The sequence below is a fragment of the Enhydra lutris genome, unplaced genomic scaffold, assembly GCF_002288905.1.
Source record: "Enhydra lutris kenyoni isolate GAN:26980312 unplaced genomic scaffold, ASM228890v2 scaffoldscaffold48, whole genome shotgun sequence".
In the NCBI taxonomy this organism is placed as follows: domain Eukaryota; kingdom Metazoa; phylum Chordata; class Mammalia; order Carnivora; family Mustelidae; genus Enhydra; species Enhydra lutris.
In genome coordinates, this window is record NW_019154132.1 from 17,128,432 (window position 1) to 17,148,457 (window position 20,026).

The 20,026-nt window shown below is 48.9% G+C and overlaps 1 protein-coding gene across 1 annotated transcript; it reads right to left on the bottom strand.

Annotated features, from left to right (window-relative positions):
- Positions 1-10,375: 10,375 nt before the first annotated feature.
- Positions 10,376-11,752, bottom strand: LOC111156732 (NHL repeat containing E3 ubiquitin protein ligase 1). Its single transcript, XM_022517783.1, has one exon. It carries the CDS (start codon positions 11,741-11,743, stop codon positions 10,556-10,558), a length of 1,188 nt encoding a protein of 395 aa, XP_022373491.1. The 5' UTR covers positions 11,744-11,752; the 3' UTR covers positions 10,376-10,555.
- Positions 11,753-20,026: the final 8,274 nt, after the last annotated feature.

Consider the following 20,026-nt stretch of genomic DNA (forward strand, 5'->3'; position numbering starts at 1 on the left):
GTCCAAAAAAAACTCAACTTCATACATTCCAAGATCTCTAACAGCATTAGACAAGATAGAAATTGTCACGATGGCTATAGCTATGGATATAGGGAAGGAAACCCAAAGCCACAGGGCTAGGACAAAGCTGGGATCAAGATGATGGAGCTGAGGGAAAGAGCAGTCAAAGCTGCCCGTCTAGCCTAGCAGGGAGCCAACAACAAGGCCAGTGCTCTGGATGGCAGACCTTGGGCACCAGACAGGGAAACCTTTAGCTGGGGGCTTCTTATACAGTTCCTGCTGGGGCAGGAGCCAGCTTCAGACTGGGCCAGCAAGAGAGCTGCTGGTGGGAGCCCCTCTCCCCATGAGAGAGATGGTAATGAGTTAGGCTGACTGGCAGAGAGATTATGGAACCCAAGTGAAGGTCATATCCTGACAGGAAGCCTTTAATTGATGGTGATTACATGAAAGGATGTTGCTAAATATTACTCATATATCATTTGGCTGGTTCACAACAAAGATAGGATCTTATGGACACTTTCACATGCAGACTGGCGAAGGATACTTCTTAACTCAGTTGTGATATATCCCATCAACACATGATTGAAGAATGCTTTCCACTGGAGCGGGAGAAGCTGTTCTGGATTTCCTCGCCAAGTGACGGGTGCCAGGAGTCAGAACTACTGTAGGGCTCCATGTTTCTCTTATGTTGTTCTTCAAAATTAATCCACGTTTCTGACCTCTGACCTCTTTTAACACACGGCTCCCAATCTGTTAAACAGAGGTACCCGGTGAAACCTTGAAATCTCTCTCTCTCTCTTTTTTTAAGATTTTATTTATTTATTTGACCGAGAGATCACAAGCAGGCAGGGGCGGGTGGGGGGGGGAAGCAGGCTCTCCTCCGAGCGGAGAGCCCGATGCGGGGCTCGATCCCAGGACCCTGACATCATGACCTGAGCTGAAGGCAGAGGCCTAACCCACTGAGCCACCCAGGCGCCCCTTGAAATCTCTTTATCTTGAATATTTTTCCTCTCCTGGGTCCCTTGGCTGGTGTGCAGAGCTATGTCAGCTGAGTGGCTGAGGCTTGGTAAAGGGAAGGATTCAAGAAATTCCCTCCATGCCAAGGTGTCCAGCCAGGTCCCGATCCCACAGTGCCTGTTGGCAGGTGCCAGACATCAAGAGATGTCCGGAGCACAGCACGGGAAAGGAGGACACCCGCAACAGGCACCTCTGAACGGGGGAAGTACCTGCGTCAATTTCACTCTCCCTCCCACAGGCTCTGTGGTTGCCATGGTGATGGGAAAAGACTACCTGCGGGAGAGGCTTATAAAACACTGTGGAAAGTACTTTATTGCAAGGTAAATAAGCTGTGTTTGAAAGGGCACTTTATTTTCTTTTTTTAAACCCACACCCCCATCCACTTCCCCTCCGATACCCATCTGTCCTTCATAGCTATGCAGTTTGTGCTCTACAGTTAAGAGTTCAGGGCACTTTAGTTAAGGGACCCGAGTACATATTAATAAATTTAGTACTGCAGTGTTTAGCGAAATGGGCAAATATCAGTAAATGCCCTCAGATGCTCTGACACACCTGTCATTTTCTCTTTTTTGCACTAATCCCGGAGACTCAGAGAACAGCTACAGAGGGTAGATCCCAATACTGGCAACACAGAGAATCAGGGCAGGCTTAAAACCAACTGTTTCCTCTTCATGGGTTTTGGATGAAGCGAGCGGTATTTAGGCCATTGATCAGTCTGGAACTCTAGGGCGATGTCATCTCTCCCAACGTGCTTTGTTTGCGGCAGTCACCTGGAGTCATCCCTGCCAAAGCGCTAACCATTCCGTGCTCCGTTCTCCTGAGGAGCTTCCCCTTCTCCACACCAGACGCTTAGTGCCTGAGCGCGTCTTTATGTCCTCACCACTTAGCACCTTGCTTAACGTAGAGTGAGCGCATGGGAAACATTTACGGAGTAAATTCTTGCCAAAAAAGAAAAATCAAAGAGATTTAAAAGTTTTGTGTTTTTATATATTTTTTAATTCTATGTTTTTCTTTCTTTTTTTTTTAACCTTAAAGATTTTATTTATTTATCTGAGAGAGAGAGAGAGAGAGCAAGCACAGGGATAGTGGGGAGGGGCAGAGGGAGAGGGAGCAGACTCCCTGCTGAGCAGGGACACCCCCCCCAAACCCCCTCGATGTGGGGCTCAATCCCAGAATCCTGAGATCATGACCTGAGCTGAAGGCAGACACACAACTGACTGAGCCACCCAGGTGCCCCTAAAACTTTTTTTTTTTTAATTGATAGACTTTCTTTTCCAGTATGGTTGCGTAAACTCTAACGGGTCAATCTTCCCAGAGAAAACAACTCTAATCTCCAGACACACTCACAAACACCAAGAAATTTCCTGGCCATCAGATACCAAACATTTAAGAAGAAATAACATCAGTATTATATCAATCCTTTCAGAAAATAAAGGAGGAAGGAACATTTCCCAACCTCCTTCATGAAGCTGGTCCAAGCCCACTGCAGAGCATGCGGAGGACATGACTCAAAGAGCTAATAAGCATCATGCCCGATCGAAGCGCATTTGGATATCCTCACATGTACCTGTACATACAGTGCTCCTAGCAAATTTAGTGTGTTCACACTAAGGATTTCTTACTGCTTTATCAGAAAAGAAAAATTGTTGGTTTTCAGATTTATACTTCAGGGTCTATCTACCAGGAGGGGGACAACCTTGTGGTTGTCCAAAATGTAAATGCAGTGGGCCCCCGGGTTTCATCAATTTCACAGTGTGCCCAGATACATCAACCAGCAGTTTGGAAATGGAAATAAATTGCAGGGAGTTGTCGGTCTGGGAACACAGGCCATGCGGCTGAAGCCCGTGTTGGAGCGTTTTGCTCATCAGAATGCAGAACTGGCTGATGCGAAGAAATTGGAGCAGGACGCTCTTGCAATTTTTTTAAAAAAGATTTTACTTATTTATTTGACAGAGATCACAAGTAGGCAGAGAGGCAGGCAGAGAGAGAGGAAGGGAAGCAGGCTCCCGGCTGAGCAGAGAGCCGGATGCGGGGCTCGATCCCCGGACCCTGAGATCATGACCTGAGCCGAACGCAGTGCCCTTAACCCACTGAGCCACCTGGGCGCCCCCACTCTTACAGTTCTAACGTGCATGACCGTGCAACTCCGCGGAGTGCCACGCAGCCCCCAGCCCCGCCGACGTCACATAGTTACAGCAGCTCTTCTCCCTTGTTGAGCAGCGGGGCCAAGTTACGCTCGTGACTGGCAAAATAAAATAAAATAAAAAATCCTGAAAACATATGCTAACCTAAACTTTCCTGGTGATAATGCAAATTTCAATACGATTGAAAAGACCAGGAGCTGAGTTAGAGCCCACTTAAATCTGTATAAAATCTAAGTATTTTACTTCTGTAAATTATGATACTTGGATTAGAAACCTTGAAACCCCTGATTTCCCTGGACGCATTCCCGTATCTTTACTTTTTCTTCGTTCTCAGTTCACAGAGATTATATGGCTTCTCCCTGGGTTCCGCTCACAACTAGGGCCAGTCCCATGGCCTCACCTGAACCACAGAGGCTGGGAAACGGGGAGGGCAGACGGAATATTTGGTGAGTACCCTTTTCTCTCCCTCTATTGTGGCGCCTTTGCTTCCCATGTTTTGGGATCTCCAGAATTGAACTTCTGCTAAATGCCACTTAAATGTGCTTTGCAGAAGAGCTTGCAATTTACATGACACATTCACCGTTTTTGCAAAATCAGGATCTATGAAGTGATTTCCAGGAATACTCATTCTGCAGCAATGAGTCACCCAATTCAAACACGGTAACAGTAGTTTTCTCTAATTGAAAGTGATTAGATATCTTCATGCTCATTTGTGTTTTCCAAGGCTACTAGGATGTATGTTACTTCCACAACTGGCAGGGGCGCTGGTGAGCGCCGAGAAAAGGGCACCCAGAAGGAGGGAGAAATGGAAGAGAATATTGGGCCCCGGTGTTTCATAGGCCATGCATCAGCCCCTCAGCACTTGACTTTGGAAGTTCCTCCCCCAATTAAGAGGGAAGCCCTGTAGGACATTCCATGTCAGATCAGAGAGCCCCAGGGCACCGTGGGCCGGGCAGCTAAACCAACACATTCTCTGATTTCTAAAATTCACAAGCACATTTCGTTTTTCTTCCACAAATGGGTGAAACAGGGAAACACCAGAACTCGACTTCCTTCACTCAGCGCCGTCCTCCTAGGACCCAGTCAGAGCTCTCGCTCTTGCCATGTAAACAGGCGTCTCTGCACAGCAGCCCAAGGCCACGTGGGGCGGATGGTGGGGCACTCGGGAATCCATGGGACCCATCCACGGTAGAGTCTGGAGCTCTGAAACTCAGGAGGGTAGCAACGATACCTCCCAAAGAGCATCACCTGGGGCGATACAAACCCATGTCAACAGTAGTTGGGAGCCCACCAAGGGATGGCTGGGGCGTGTTTCTTCTCTAGAGCAGTGGGACCCCAACCTAGCTTCACAGAGACTCACCAGAGGGAGATTTAGAGAAAACACTTGCTCCCCTGCCGCCCGACACCCAAACACAACAGGATCTGGTGGTGTAATCATGAAAGGAGGCTATCTCTGTCAGTCTCTGCTTCTTTATTTCTTTATTGGTCAAGTCACCCAGACGAGACCTGCCCCATCTACCTCAGAGATGCTGTGAGGGTCAACGAAATGATAGCTTTGTGGAGCAATTTCCAAGTGTTACGAAAATGTTAGGTATGTTTCAGTTTCTTCATCACGCTGCCTTGGAACCAAGGGGTCCTTTCTGTAACGAGCATCATGAAATATTTGGTGACCATGAGACACAATGAAGCTATGTGGCGCCTTTGGGGCAAAGCCTCATGACTCTGGACTCAGGGGCCTACATGTGCAATGATAAACAGACTGGCCTCCTGGTCCTAGTCTCATTGGTAATTTGGAAATACCATGGTGTTTTCTTGGGTCAGCATGCATGCAAACCTAGGTGCTATTTGAGAAAGAAACAGGGGCGCCTGGGTGGCTCAGTCAGTTAAGCACCTAGCCTTTGGCTCCAGTCTTGATCTCAGGGTCCTGGGATCGATCGAGCCCCACGTCTGGCTCCCTCCTCTCCATTTGTGTTCTCTGTTGCTATCTCTGTCTGTCTCTCTCTCTCTCTCAAATAAATAAAATCTAAGAAAAAAATAAATATAAATATAAGCCAACTTAAGGAAATTTGGGACAGGGTGCCTGGATGGCTCAGTCAGTTGGGTATCTGCCTTCAGCTTGGGTCGTGGTCCCAGAGCCCCAGGATCAAGCTCCCTACTTGGTGGGGAGCCTGCTTCTCCCTCTGTCTCTGCTCCTTCCCCTGTTCATTCTATCTCTCTCTCAAATATATATATAAAATCTTAAAAAAAAAAAGGAAATTTGGGATAAACAGTTCTATTTGTAAAGAACATAAGAACTTTACCAGTGGGGCACCTGGGTGACTCAGTGGGTTAAAGGGTCTGCCTTCGGCTCGGGTCATGATCCCAGGGTCCTGGGATCGAGCCCCACATCGGGCTCTCTGCTCAGCAGGGAGCCTGCTTCTCCCTCTCTCTCTCTGCCTGCCTCTCTGCCTACTTGTGATCTCTGTCTGTCAAATAAATAAATAAAATCTTAAAAAAAACAAAAACTTTACCAGTAAAAGAGCTAGTACCAGTGCTTACATGCAAGTATGTCTGTCTGTCTCTGCATGTGTGTAGCCCTAGCCCTTGACCTTTGAGAAGGGTCAATACGGACTCAGGAAAGATCCAGTTTCTAGTCCTAGGTCTACCCTTAATGACTTGTGTGATGTAAACCAGCCCATTCATGACTCAGTGGGCCTTGGGCACCACTGGAGTCATTCCGAAACTTTTTTCCCAGTCCTAAAATGCAATGGTTTGATGCACAATTTCACATGGTCATTCTATATGGGACTTCAGATTTTTGTCATAAGTACTTTGAAGACATTGCTAGTTAAATCACTGACTGATTTGACCCCAGTCCTTTGTCAGGAGATTAGCCCCCCTCTTATGTCATTATTTCTGTGGGAAGATATGAGCTGCTCTTCAGCTACTGTCATGGGTATCCCATCCATCACCATTTGCAGCCAGTCAGTCAACAAACGTCTGTGGTTGGGCAGCCCATGATGTGTGTGAGGGGCTCCCAGAAGCTGGAATCCTCTTTATGGATTATTAGCTAGCTTAACCCTCAGATGACTTCTGCAGTGGTCCAAGCCCACCACCAGGTGAGAGGGAGAGAAATACTTTCAGTTCCTCTCTTCTCTCAGGTGTTGATACCACTGCTCGATGTTGGAGAACCAGCACGCTGGGGTTGTCTCTGTCCTTCAGGATCCGACAGAAGATGTGACTCAGGGAATCCCATCCCTCAAAGTCCCGTGTGCTCGGTGAGATTGGAAATGTGGCAACTGAGAACATGAAATTCTCCACGCAATCCCGACCAAGGCTACCACAATGTCACCATAGGCTTTGTGACTCTCTACAGATTACTCGGCAAACTCACCACACATCGCTTTAATTCTGGATCAACTTCCCCAAACTACCCAGCTACTGACAGAACTTCCCTTTTATTGGTGAAAGGAATACCTGGTCTAGAAAAACTCCTTGGGATAAAATATATTAATTCAGTGAGTACTTTCCAATGCTTACCACGTGTCAGGCAGCGCTCTGGGTAGGCGAGATTCCACTGGGAACAACACAAACATCTTTGCCTCATGGATTACGTTCTAGCTGTTAGAGGCTGACAAAAAAACATGCTGCTTAGGGTCTTCTTCAGAACTTTTATTTTTTAAAGTTTATTTATTTATTTTTTAAATCTCTACTCCCAATGTGGGAGTCAAACTCACAACCCCAAGATCAAGAGTCACATGCTCTCCCGAGCCAGCCAAAGCCCCTTCTTCAGACCTTTTAAACATCCTCCAGCTTATCATGATCTTTCTTTAAAATGTGACACTCTAAAATTGAGCATAAACTCCATCCAAGTATTCTAAAACAGAACCTGGCTTCCCAGACTGTAATGAAAGTGTGTCTTTAACATTTATATTTACCTTTGTCTAAGGAGGAGGAACGGATGTATTTTATTTGACAGATTTGGCTCCGTTGGTAACTGAAATATTTAGACTCATGGCTTGTGGGGCTCCGTGTGTGTACCCGTGGTCTCGGGCCCTGCCAGTGTCAGGGGTGGGGGTGTTGAGAAGAGTGTGGCCCCCTCAGAAACCGTTTCCTACTCCCGGCATCCAAATCAGGAGGTTCAAGCTCAGTTTTCTTCAAACGAATCAAACCCGCAGTGTGACTTTTGTTGGGCACTTTCTGTTGCAAAGTTTAGCTTCAGGACGGTAGTTGTGGGTCTTGGCAGTTTTGCTCTCATATTTTCTACATATTCTTCAAGAAAAGAGTTCCTCTCCCTAGTCACCGTGAGACACCACTGTAGCATGTCACTATTAGTGGAGCCTTGACCCCCAGCGTGCACTTCTCCTTCTGGGGGCAGGGGGCAGGATGATTAAATCTGCACTCACCAGTGTGTTTTCCTCAGTTTTGGGAAGCCTGTGGAGTACTGCTTCTTCCACAGAAAGATGCCTAATTCGCTAAGTGGGTGCAGACCGTACTCAGCGCGGAGCGAGGAAAGGTCTAGATAAGGCTCTAGTGCCATGGTGATGGCTTGGGTTCTGGGATCCAGAGTGAGGACTTGCTGGAGGGGAGGTTTATGAATCTGGACCTGAAGTCTTTAGATAATACCAAGGAGGGCACCTGGGTGGCTCAATGGGTTAAAGCCTCTGCCTTCAGCTCAGGTCATGATCCCGGGGTCTTGGGATCGAGTCCCGAATTGGGCTCCCTGCTGAGCAAGGAGCCTGCTTCCCCCTCCCTCTCTGCCCACTTGTGATCTCTCTCTCTCTGTCAAATAAATAAATAAAATCTTAAAAAAAAAGAAAGAAAGAAAGAAAGAGAGAAAGATACCAAGAAAAAGACTGAGGAAACCAGTCCAGGTGGCGAATCAGAGGGCGGAACAAGGTCAAACACGGGACGATTCACGGATCAGGAATTGGGCAAAACTGGAACAGATGGAAGATACCAGAACTGCTGAGCCCAGAGCCAGAGTGTCTGCACTTGCTTTTAGGGACTCACCAGGTGCTACATGGAGGGGGGTTAGTGCCGGCCTAAGGCACGCCACGCCACCGAGGGGGGCCTTCAGGAAGAGACTGATCTACAGTTACTCCGGGTCACATTCTTTTGTCTCCGGTCACGGGAGGGTCATCCCAGCTCTCCTCCCTCACCTCTGAGCCTTTCCCTTCCTGCTGCAATCCGCTGCTCCTGCCTGCTCAGACCCTCTCGTCTCTCATGGCCTGGAGTGGGCTGGCATGTTTGCAAGCCCTTTAACCCGCTGGCTTTAAAGAATGCAGCCAGAAGAGGAATTCAGCGTCTGTTCCCTCAGCGGAGGCCGCTCCGAGACCAGCACCAGAAGCTTTGTGTCTTCCCGGGGGAAGCCCCGCTCCTTCATGACACCATTCCTGGGGGAGCTGCTGTGTCTTTCTGCTGCGTATCCCGTCCTCCCCACTCCCGAGCCTGCTCACCCGCCAGCTGGAGGTCGTAAGCGAGGCCACTCACTCTCATCTCTCTGATTCCCTCTCACATCTCTCAAGGACTCACACCCCATCCTTCCGGCTGGGTCATGACATGGTAGCAAACCGGACCCGGGCCACACACCACCCTACACGCTGCGAATTCTCCTCCTGTCCTACTGGTGCTGTCTGAAAAGGACCTAGCACAGCTCTCTAGTCAAAGACGATGCCGTTGGTAAACTCAGATAGGAGACAGTCCCTTCAATGGCTGACTCTGGGGCCATTAAAATGGCATTGTTCCCGAGGGAGACTTCTTAAAGGTCACTTGTCCCACTTGCAAATGACGAAGGCTGAACCCCTGTTTCTGCCTGAGGCGGCTTTTCTTGCTACACAGCTGAGAATACCTGTGAGGTCACTGACCTAAAGATGACCCCTAAGGGTGGGAGAACAGGGTCGTCCCCAGAATCCCTATGTAGAACACATTTACAAGTGGGGGTCCAGGGTCCCTGCAACCTTAGTGGGACATGACGGAAGTACTGAAAGGACAATGGGCTTTTGAGGACTGGCACGGACCACGGTCTCCCTTTTAGCTCTGGAGGACAAATGGAACCTTCTGGAACACAGCCTACTCCTAATTTGGGGGCTCACTCCAGCTCCTCCCTTATATCTATTAAACTTGCTTGTGCAATAGAAATCTATTGTTGATTTAAAAAAAAATCAGCTATTTCCTAAAGCAAACTCTTACCTCTCAAAACCAGTATTTTCTCCCCGAGAAAAAATTTATTTTGCTGTGGCTTCTGAGGTCCCCGCGGTTTGGTACTATCCCAGCAGCCCTAAACTCTGAGATGTTGACACTCGCCGAGAACACACAGTTTATAAAGAACCGGCCACCTGGGACCTGAAATTTCGCCCTACTCGCTCTACCGACTGCAATGTTAAGGCCTTCTCTTGGTCAAAGCTTTATTTCAATTCAGGAAGTAGTCACGGCTTTCCCAGGGCTCTGAACACTGGCTTAGCATCAAGGGAACTGGTTACTGAGAACGCGGTGTGTACAATGGGACCAAGCTAAGGGGCACAGAGAAAAAGTGTACAAGAGAGCTCAGGTCACCACTAATTATGAAGAGGCAGACAGAGATCCTGTCTGGAGCCGGCAGTGACTTCTCCCTCTAGGAACGCGCCCGTGTGACAGGGCCGCCTTCCAGGCCTCTCCCACCAGGTGCGCAAATGTGGTGTGGTCTGTAGTGCTTCCGAACTTACCCCCATACAGGCCTTGCTGCACCAACCAACTAGTATTTCCTGAGTGCCTGTGGCAGAGGAGACACAGGTCCTAACACACACGTTTACCTTTGCCACAGGCAGCTCACCTGTCTTCCTTAGTCAAGTAACTCAGAATCCACAGTTCCCCCATCTCAGGCACCATCAAAGAAGCCGCAAGCTGAATGACTCAAGCCCATCAACAACCCTGTTTGTCTCCCGAACTCCCTAGAACGTCTCCTTTCTCTGCACGTTGAACCAAAGGAACAACTACCTGTACAATATACAGTTACATTTCACCCCTGTATCTGTTATTTAAGAACAAGGGGGTTAGGGAGTCTGAGTTGAGTTCCCATCGTGACTGTCACAGTAAATAAATGTGACCTTGGGAACGTCACTTGAATTCTCTGGGTCTCTGTTTTCCTCATCTCTAAAATGGGATTAATAACAGACATTACCTCCCTGCATACAGCTGTAAGAATACACCAATCGAATATTTGCAAATTTCCCAGCACAGGAAGCACATACTCAGTAAACGATAGATTTATTTCTTTATTATTATTCTTTAATAATTACCTCCACCTTTGTAAGCTTGCCAGGCAGTTAGAATGATCCCCGTTGGAGAGATGAGATCAACCGATCCAAGGTTAAACAATTCATTAGTGGCATTCCAGGGCTTGTGCCTGCAGACCCCAGAGCCCCCAGCGCACCCCTTTACCCCCAGTCCGCTTTGTAGACTTTTATAGAATGGGCTGCACTGTCCAGCACGAGAAGAGCATTCTCCTTGGTGAAGGTCAGTGCCACCGGATGGCAAAGACCGTGGGTGATGATGGGCTTCAGGACTGGAAATTCCTCAGGTTTTCCTAAGCATAGGACAGCCTGACCAGAAGTATCAGCAACAATCACATTCCCCTGGTGATCAAAGGTCACGGCCGAGGCAGTTATTCTGGAGGGGAAAAAGAGGCTCAGCCCAAAGCTATCCACCTGGCTGATCAGCTGCATGGTCGGGCTGAACACCTTCACCGTGGTGCTGCCCACCGCGCTCCCCAGACCCAAAGGGTGCTCTAGGACAGCAATGGCCCCTGTGAGCCAAGACACGGCCACCCCGCGGGGACTGCACAGATGAACTTGCAACCTCTCTGTCCTCTGGAGGACCCCTTCGGGGAAGTCGACTTCCAGCAGGTGCAGCGAGCCTGCCTCCGCATCAGTCACCACGACCCCGTTCTGAGGGGTGGTCTCCACGCCCCAAGGTAAGGAGAACTGGCCTGCAATGACGAGCTTGATCTGGCCAAAGAAATCAAACACTTTGATAGAACGGTCGCCGGCGTCGGTGACAACCACATGGCAGTCGTTGGTGACGGTGACATCGAGCGGGTACCTAACGTCCTGGGCAGCCTCCCCCTTCTCTCCAAACTGGTGAGCACACCCTCCCCCCGAGTCAAAGATCTTGACCCGCCTCCTGCCGTCGTGCACCACCACGACCCGCCCCGTCTTGGGACACAGCGCCAGGCCCGTGGGGTTGACCAGGGTCCCCCAGCCTCCGAAAGCGCGGTGGCAGGTGAGGGCCCCGGGGGCGCAGGTCGCGGCGCGGGGGGCGGCGGGGCCTGGGCGGAGCGTCGAGCCCAGGAGCTCCAGGAGGTGAAGCACGGGCAGGCAGTCGCTGGTGTCGCAGCCCCGGCAGGCCCGGCGGCAGAAGGGGCACTCGAGGGCCAGCGTCCGCGGGTGCGCCAGGGCGGCCACGCAGGCCAGGCACACCACGTGGCCGCAGGGCAGGTTGCGCGGGCGCCGCTGCTGGCGGTGGCCGAACCTCTCAAAGCACACCTTGCACTCGAGCAGGCTGATCTCGGCCTCGCGCACGAGCTCCTGCAGCGCCGGCCCGCTCCCCGACGCCTCGGCCCCCATCGCTCCGCCGCCGGCCTTCCCGGGCCGCCGCCAGTCCGCGGGGCCGACGCGTCCGCGCACCGCGCTCGGTCACGGTCACGGGGCGGGGCGCCGGTGCTGACGTCGTGGGTCCAGCGCGCAGCCGCCGGGCGGCGCGGCCTGCTGACCCCTGGTGGGCGCGCGCGGTACTGACGCGGGAGGGCCCGGGCGTGGACGCCTGCAGCTGTATCCACGCAACATCGCGACAGTATGGGCGGGTCATCTCCACTGGACGCGCGAGGAAGCGCAGCTGTTGGAGGAGCTCGCGGGGCTTGCTCCCGATTACCCAGGCTGCGCGTGGCAGAGCAGGAGCTAGAACACCGTGTTCCAGCGGTGGTACCCTGCTGTCTCCAGCCCGTAGCGCTGGGTGCTGGGTGCTGGGTGCCGAGGGCTAGGACGCGCCAGGCACAAAGCGCGGTCTCACAGCTCATGACCCTTAGGATCTGACTGGGAAACGCAGACCCGTCAGGGGAAACCGAGAGGGTGAGGCAGGTGTGCCTGTTGCCTTCATCACATCCGCAGTAAAGTAGCTGCTTCGTGAATACTCGTAAAACTGAATTCGCATATGAACAAAGCCATGATAAAGGACAGTAGAAGACACGGTCTAGGTGAATGAGTGTCCGATGGGGGAGCCATGGCTGGGAAAGTCAGCCAGAGGAATATGAAATGAGAACGCTGGCGATCATAATTGCTACAGCACTTCATAATCCGTACCTGCCTTCTTTTAAGTGGTTGACATGGATTAGCTTACTTAAAGCTCAGGACAATCCTATAAAGGACTTATTATTTCCCTCAGCCCTTTTCTGGTGTAGAGTTCACAGAGCTAAGTATCTGGCCGGGGGTCACCTGGCCAGGAAGTGACTGGGCTGGGATTTGAAGCCCAGCTGTTTGCAGAGCCCACCATCCCAGAGGTTCTCAGCCTTGGTAAACTTGGCACGTGGTGAATTCCTGGGCCTGGTCTGGAGGTTTCGCTGGTGCAGAGTGCAACCACAGCTGGAATTCGTTAATGCTCCCGGGATGATTCTAATGTGGGGCTAAGTTTGAAAACCACTCACTGCAGTCCCTTCCAGTCAGCACCAGGCCAGGTTCCTCCCACTTCAGGCAAGGCTGAAAACAGAGACCCTGTACCATATGCTTGAAGGTGTACAAACAGGAGATAACATGAGCTCTCTCAGGAATCCATTGTGATGCTACAACTTCTCATTTTTCCGGTCCTCCCCATCCCTGCGCACAATGCCTTACATGGACATTGGTTTTATAAGAGCATATACCAGATCACTTCCCTTCATTTTAAATCATTATATTTTATATTATCACCTTTATCCTCTTATTTGCTAGACTTCTGAGAAAATGGGATTTGTATCCCCTTTGAGGCCCCTGAAGGGACCTTTAATGTAACTAAAATCACATCAAATAGAAATTACTTTCTGAAGTAATCTTTGAGTCAAGAAAAACATTCAGGGGCGCTTGAGGGGGCTCAGTCGCCTAAAGGGCTGCTTTTGGCTCAGGTCATGATCCCAGGGTTCTGGGATTGGGCTCCCTGCTCAGTAGGGATCCTGCTTCTCCCTTTGTCTGCTACTCCCCCTGCTTGTGCACTCTCTCGCTCGCTCTCTCTTCCTCTGATAAATAAAAACTTTTAAAGATAGATAAAAAATTATATATACATATACATACATACATTCAGGGGGAGCCTGGCTGGCTCAGTCAGTAGAACATGCAACTCTTGATCTCAGAGTCTTGAGTTCCAGCCCCGTGTTGGGGGTGAAGTGTACTAAAAAAAGCAAAAACAAACCAAAGGAAGGGAAGAAATACATTCAGGACACTAAAAATACAAAATGTTTAGAGCTAGTGTTGTGTAATAGAAATAGCAGAGGGGCCCCTGGGTGGCTCAGTCGGTTAAGTGTCCGACACTAGATTTTGGCTCAGGTCATTGATCCCAGCGTCATGAAATCATTTTGAAATCGAGTCCCGTGTCAGGCTCCAGCTAGGCGCACAGCCTCCTTAAGAATCTCTGTCTTCTTCTTCCCTTCCCCACTTGTTCTTGCTCTCTCCAAAAAAAAAAGAAATATGAGAGCCACATATATAATATTAAGATTTCCAGGAACCACCTTTTAAAAAAGTAAAAGAAACTAATGTAATTAATTTGATGCATATTTTATTTAACCCCCAAATACCCCAAACAATACCATTTAGAGATGTAACCACTGTGAAGATTATTAACAAAATTTTACGGCCGTTTTTTCATACTAAGTATAATCGAGTGTGTGTTTTACACTCACAGCACATCCTAATCCAGACAGACCCCACGTGAAATGGTCCGTTTCCGCATGTGGCTGGCGGCTGCTGCATGGATAGAGACCAAGTCTGCGCTCTAATATATTGCCTTCCCGAGATGCTTTCCAGATTGGTTTCATTGAGCCGTGACTTTTTTGTAACTTGCTCTGCTCTGACAACGTTTTGAGATGGACCCAAAGACTGCAGCTGGTGGCTGGCGACGGCAGAACTGCAAGCCAAGCCTTCTGTGTGATTCTCGGGCCACCTGGGACTCCCACCCGCTTTTTCTTATCCTTTGCTGCCCCCTGCGGGGTAACTGGGAGTCCTGCACCAAGAGGCGGAGGCGTTCAGTGAGGCAAACCAGAAAAATCGTCCCTAAATCCGACCTATTTAAGAATGTTAGCAGTCGGGGCGCCTGGGTGGCTCAGTGGATTAAAGCCTCTGCCTTCGGCTCCGGTCATGATCCCAGAGTACTAGGATCGAGCCCCACATTGGGCTCTCTGCTCGGCAGGGAGCCTGCTTCCTCCTCTCTCTCTCTGCCTGCCTCTCTGCCTACTTGTGATCTCTGTCAAATAAATAAATAAAATCTTAAAAAAAAAAAAAAAAGAATGTTAGCAGTAATTGCTCTACCACGTGGTGGCTAGACAACACAGTGGTTCTGGAAAACACTGTGGCACACATGCAGACCATCCATCCCAATGACTTGCCGTCAAGACTCTGACGCTGAACTTAAGTGTGGAAATCTGTTTGGGGCATTTGACCGGGAGTTCAGGTTTTCTCAATTACCCAGGGCTTCCAAACGAAAAACGTGGATGTTTGAGTCCCACAGTTGAGGATCTCCACGTTCTAGCTGGGCACCCTTAGATGCCATTTTCTTCATAGTTTGCTGCCTCTCCATGGAAAGAAATACAAACTATCTACCTAACCCAGCCAGTCCCTCCCTCCCCACCTGTCTTTCTGCTTTACCAAAACATAGAGTCCAATTTTCCTTTTTGTACAACCCCAAAATTCCTCTTTATATTCATCCCCTCTTTCTTTTGCTCTTATCTCTGGGAAACATAAAGTCCCAGGAGAGCAAGAACCACATCTGGTGTTGCGAGACACCTTATCCCCTGTACCTAGCATACAGCTAAGACACGGGAGAAGCCCAACAAAGGTTTTATGGAAGGATGATTGGATGAATGCTTAAAGGGTGCAACTTACAGGTATTCAACCCAGATGTTGTACCTTCTCGTTCAAGATTCTCTAGTACTATAGGAAGCATTGTTTAAAAAGTAGCATTTAGGGGCAACGGGGTGGTTCAGTGGGTTAAGCATCTGCCTTTGGCTCAGGTCATGATCCCAGGATCTCGGGATTGAGTCCTGCATCCGGCTCCCTGCTCAGTGGGGAGCCCGCTTCTCCCTCTCCCTCTGCCCCTCCTCCCTACTCATGCTCGTTCTCTCTCTCTCATGCTCTCTCTCTCAAATAAATAATTTCTTTTTTATTTTAAAGTAGCATTTATCCAGGAACTGTGCTAAACATTTTGCTTATCTCTAGAGTCAATGCTGATAGGTTTTTCAAATACCTTACTGAGTCTAATCCTGATACATACATACACATGCTGATTAACAAAAGCAATGCCCTGAGTCTGACTCTAACATTTGGAGCTTCCTATGATGAATCTTTCCTCCCTCATGGCTGGATCTCCGTGGAATTCCCCCACGCTTCCCTCCAATATGCCTCACTTAGAAGGTTCTGGAAGAGCCCACCCGTGCCTTCCTGCTTCTACCTAGAACAAGTGCTGAGGGGTATGGGGCAAAAAAAATCTGAAAAACAGAAGAGGGGCAGGAGAGGGGAAACGGGGACCTAGCTCAGGGTGTTTACAGCAGAGGTGAGGCTGACGAATCGTAGGAGGGAGTTGGTGCTCAGGCGTGTGGACTCCTGGCTTTGCAAGTGTGGCAAGATATGCCACTCACATGCCGTTTCGAAGGAATCCTGGAATGATTCCAATGACGCCGTTACATCCCAGTCTGTACCTGACAGTGACCGGAAAGTAAGGAAGGGGAGAAAGCCCATAGGAAAGAAGCATTTCGATCAGGGAGGAGATGCACAATCTTCTAAAGGAGGAGCAAAGACAGCAGAAGCTTTCGCACGGGCTTACGAGCCCCCAAGAGCGAGAGTATGCTTTGCCAACCTGAATCCCTCTCGCGCTGGTCTGGTTTGAGCTTTGGGCAAGCCTGTGATTCCGTGGACCCTGCCCTGGGCTGTGGGGTTGCCTCCGGCTTTCCTCTCCCCCAGGCCATCTTGTCTTCCAGCACCCACTCTGACCAGCTATCTGATTTTGTCGCTCGTGCCCCCTGTGTGTGCTTTCTCAGGGGCGAGAGATTTGGTGGAAGTGGGAATGGTGATCCAAGCTCGGATGTCTGGAAGTCCCTGCTGGAAAACGAGCCGGGATGTACGGTGGGCAACAGGAACCTGGATGTTTTAATGTTTCTCAATTTTAAAAAGGTGTCACAGGGTGCCATCCTCGATCTTCTTCTCTTCTCTTCCCATCTGCTCTGGCTGAGTGGTGTCACCTTCGCTCCTGGTGGGAGTGGCCATTCCCTGCACACACCCCTAATGCAGGCTTAGGACACTGTAGAATGATGTCCCGTGTGCAGTCTGTGCCCGAAGAGCCTACGCTTCTTTGGAACAGGACTGCCTTCAATCATCCATCCATCTTCCTCTAGCACATGCAAGACTACTTACATTTTCTGGACAGATCTATTCGGGGGGAAAGATTACATAATCATGGTACAGCCATATGGTAGGACATGATGAAGCTATTTTAAAAAATCTTGTTTTTAAAAAATCCTTAGTGACATGAGGGAAGGGCAGATGAAACACCAGAGAAGACAGAAAAGATACAGTACTGTGTTGGAATTGATCACAACTTTGCTGAAACATACACGTGTCCACAACATCCCCAGGTAGGAGCAGACAAACAGGAAAATGCAACACAGAATTAGCAGTCATTCTCTCTAGTGATAGGATTTGGCCACTTTTGTGTTTCTTCTCTAGACGTTCCTGTGCTTCCTGAGTTTGTCTGCAGTGAGAAAGTATTATTTTATTATTATTTCAATATAAATAAGTGTTAATGTTTCATGGTCTATTTTATTGCCAAATACTTCCCTTGATTATCTTCCTTCGAGCTCCTAAAGTTAAACACCAATATTGAGGGGCGCCTGGGTGGCTCAGTGGGTTAAAGCCTCTGCCTTCGGCTCAGGTCATGATCCCAGGGTCCTGGGATCGAGCCCCACATCAGGCTCTCTGCTCATCAGGGAGCCTGCTTCCCTTCCTCTCTCTGCCTGCCTCTCTGCCTACTTGTGATCTCTCTCTGCCAAATAAATAAATAAGATCTTAAAAAAATATATATATTGAAACAAATGTCTGTGAAGACCCAGTGGTTAGGGGTCACAGGTTTTTAGAAGTATCTTTTCAGTTCATGCATAAAAGCGACACACAATGAACAAAACTGGGATGTGAGTCTTTGTTGAAACCCAGCAGAGTGACTTTGAGCTTTAAGGTATGTATATGGAATTCTATCCTGTCCCCATCAACTTCGCCACTCTGGCGAATTTGTAATGTAACACTTGATAAAAAAGAAAGCACATCAGATAAGAAGGGAGGGAAAGTCAGAGCTGTCAGATGAAAGACCATTTTAATTTATTTTTTATTTTTATTTTTAAAAAGATTTTATTTATATATTTGACAGAGAGAGACACACTGAGAGAGGGAACACAAGCAGGGAAAGTGGGAGAGGGAGAAGCAGGGTTCCCGCCGAGCAGGGAGCCAGGTGTGGGGCTCGATCCCAGGACCCTGAGATCATGACCTGAGCCGAAGGCAGATGCTTAATGACTGAGCCACCCAGGCGCCCTGACCATTTCTATTTTTTAAAAGACAGACCTTCAAAGAAAGTGTACCATATACATACATACATACATACATATATATATATATATATATATACATTTGCATAAACATTTCTTTTTTTTTTTTTTTAAAGATTTTATTTATTTGACAGACAGAGATCACAAGTAGGCAGAGAGGCAGGCAGAGAGAGAGAGGAAGGGAAGCAGGCTCCCTGCTGAGCAGAGATCCTGATGCGGACTCGATCCCAGGATCCTGGGATCATGACCTGAGCCGAAGGCAGCGGCTTTAACCCACTGAGCCACCCAGGCGCCCCTGCATAAACATTTCTGAATTGCTCTTCCTTATTCAAATAAACAATGACAGGTATGCACTACAGTGGAAAATGGGAAAAATTTATTTGGAGTACTTCTTCTGTGGGTCGTGTTTTTATTTGTCCCTTCATTCTTTTGCCCAGTAATCCCCTTTATGGGACAGTAACCCTTACGTATCTTTCAGGCAACCTTCTGTGGTCCCCACAGCATTAACCCTTTAGACAACCCAATCTCCAGCTCGCCACAGGCAGGCGATAAAGCTTTGAAAAGCTTGTATTTTTCTTTCCACACCCATCCAGGAAGACTGTTACACACTTTTCTTGTTTTGTCCCACCTGCCGCGAAAACGCTGAGCGTACATGCTCGTGAATGCGTGCCTGCCACTTAGGGCAGACGTTTCGTACATCGCTATTGGCAGGGCACAGAGGTTCAGCAAAGCTATTCTTTAAAATCCAAAATTAGGGACGCCTGGGTGGCTCATTTGGTTGGATGACTGCCTTCGGCTCAGGTCATGATCCTGGGAGTCCTGGGATCGAGTCCCGCATCGGGCTCCCAGCTCCATGGGGAGTCTGCTTCTCTCTCTGACCTTCTCCTTGCTCATGCTCTCTCTCACTGTCTCTCTCTCAAATAAATAAATAAAATCTTTTAAAAAAATCCAAAATTAAATAAAAGTCATTTTTAGAAAATGTTAAAAACAATTCAGTAGCTCTAGAACTATATATAGTGTATCTACCTTTTGAGACTTTTTAAAAGGTCCGTATTCTCCCAATGAGGACACATGATATGTAAAAACAAACAAACAACAACAACAAAAAACCCTACACGAGTGCCTGGGTCTCTCCAGCTGGCTGAACACCGGACTCTTGATTTGGGCTTGGATCATGATCCCGGGGTGATGGGATGGAGCCCCCCCCGCCCCGGCGTAGGGCTCCGCACTCAGTGGACAGTTTGCGTCTCTCCCTCTCCCTCTGCCTCTCCCCCTCCCCCTGCTCTCTCTCAAATAAATAAATCTCTTTAAAAAAAAATCAACTACATAAGAATATCTCAATTTTATTTAAGATTCTTTGGGTGCAAGGAGAAAAGAGGTCTATATCAGAGGGACATGGGGCATTCTCCCCGGTGCAGCTGGGCTTGAGGAAGGGGGGAAAATACAAACCCGGAACACCAGGGGCCCCTCTCCAGCTCCCATCTCCACTTCTCTTTCTGCAGATCAGCGTGCTCTAGTTCTCAGATCTGTGTGGTGGACTGTGGTGGCTCCACAGTCCCTGGGGCCACACTCCAGTCGTGTCTCCTGTCAGTGGCTACCTTGCTTTTCCCACCAAAATCCTGACAATCCCTGAAGAGAATCAGATTGGCCCAGCTCAAGTCAGTTGTCTATCCTTGGTTCATTCGACTGGCTACAGAGGCGGAGTCGGGTGGTCATGGGTTCAGGAACCTCATGCTCTGGATGGGGGCAGGTCGCAGAGAGGCAAGGACCTTTGTGAGGCTGGAGACTCCCATTTAACTGCCTTATAAGGATTAGAATAAGACCAGTGACTAAGAGCGTAGAAGAAGACACTTCCTACATGGGGCAGAAGTGGTGGGGAGGTCGACAGCTCTGAAGCCCAAGGAAGTTTTTGCGGCGTTCTGCTTATGACATATTTCTGGGGAGAGTGTTTGTAGATTTCATCAATGTTGAAGGGGTTTATAAATTTCCCCATTACCAACAACGCACACACACACACTCTCTCTCTCTCTCTCCCTCTCTCTCACACACACACACCATCAAGTAACCGCCTTTTTTTTTTTTT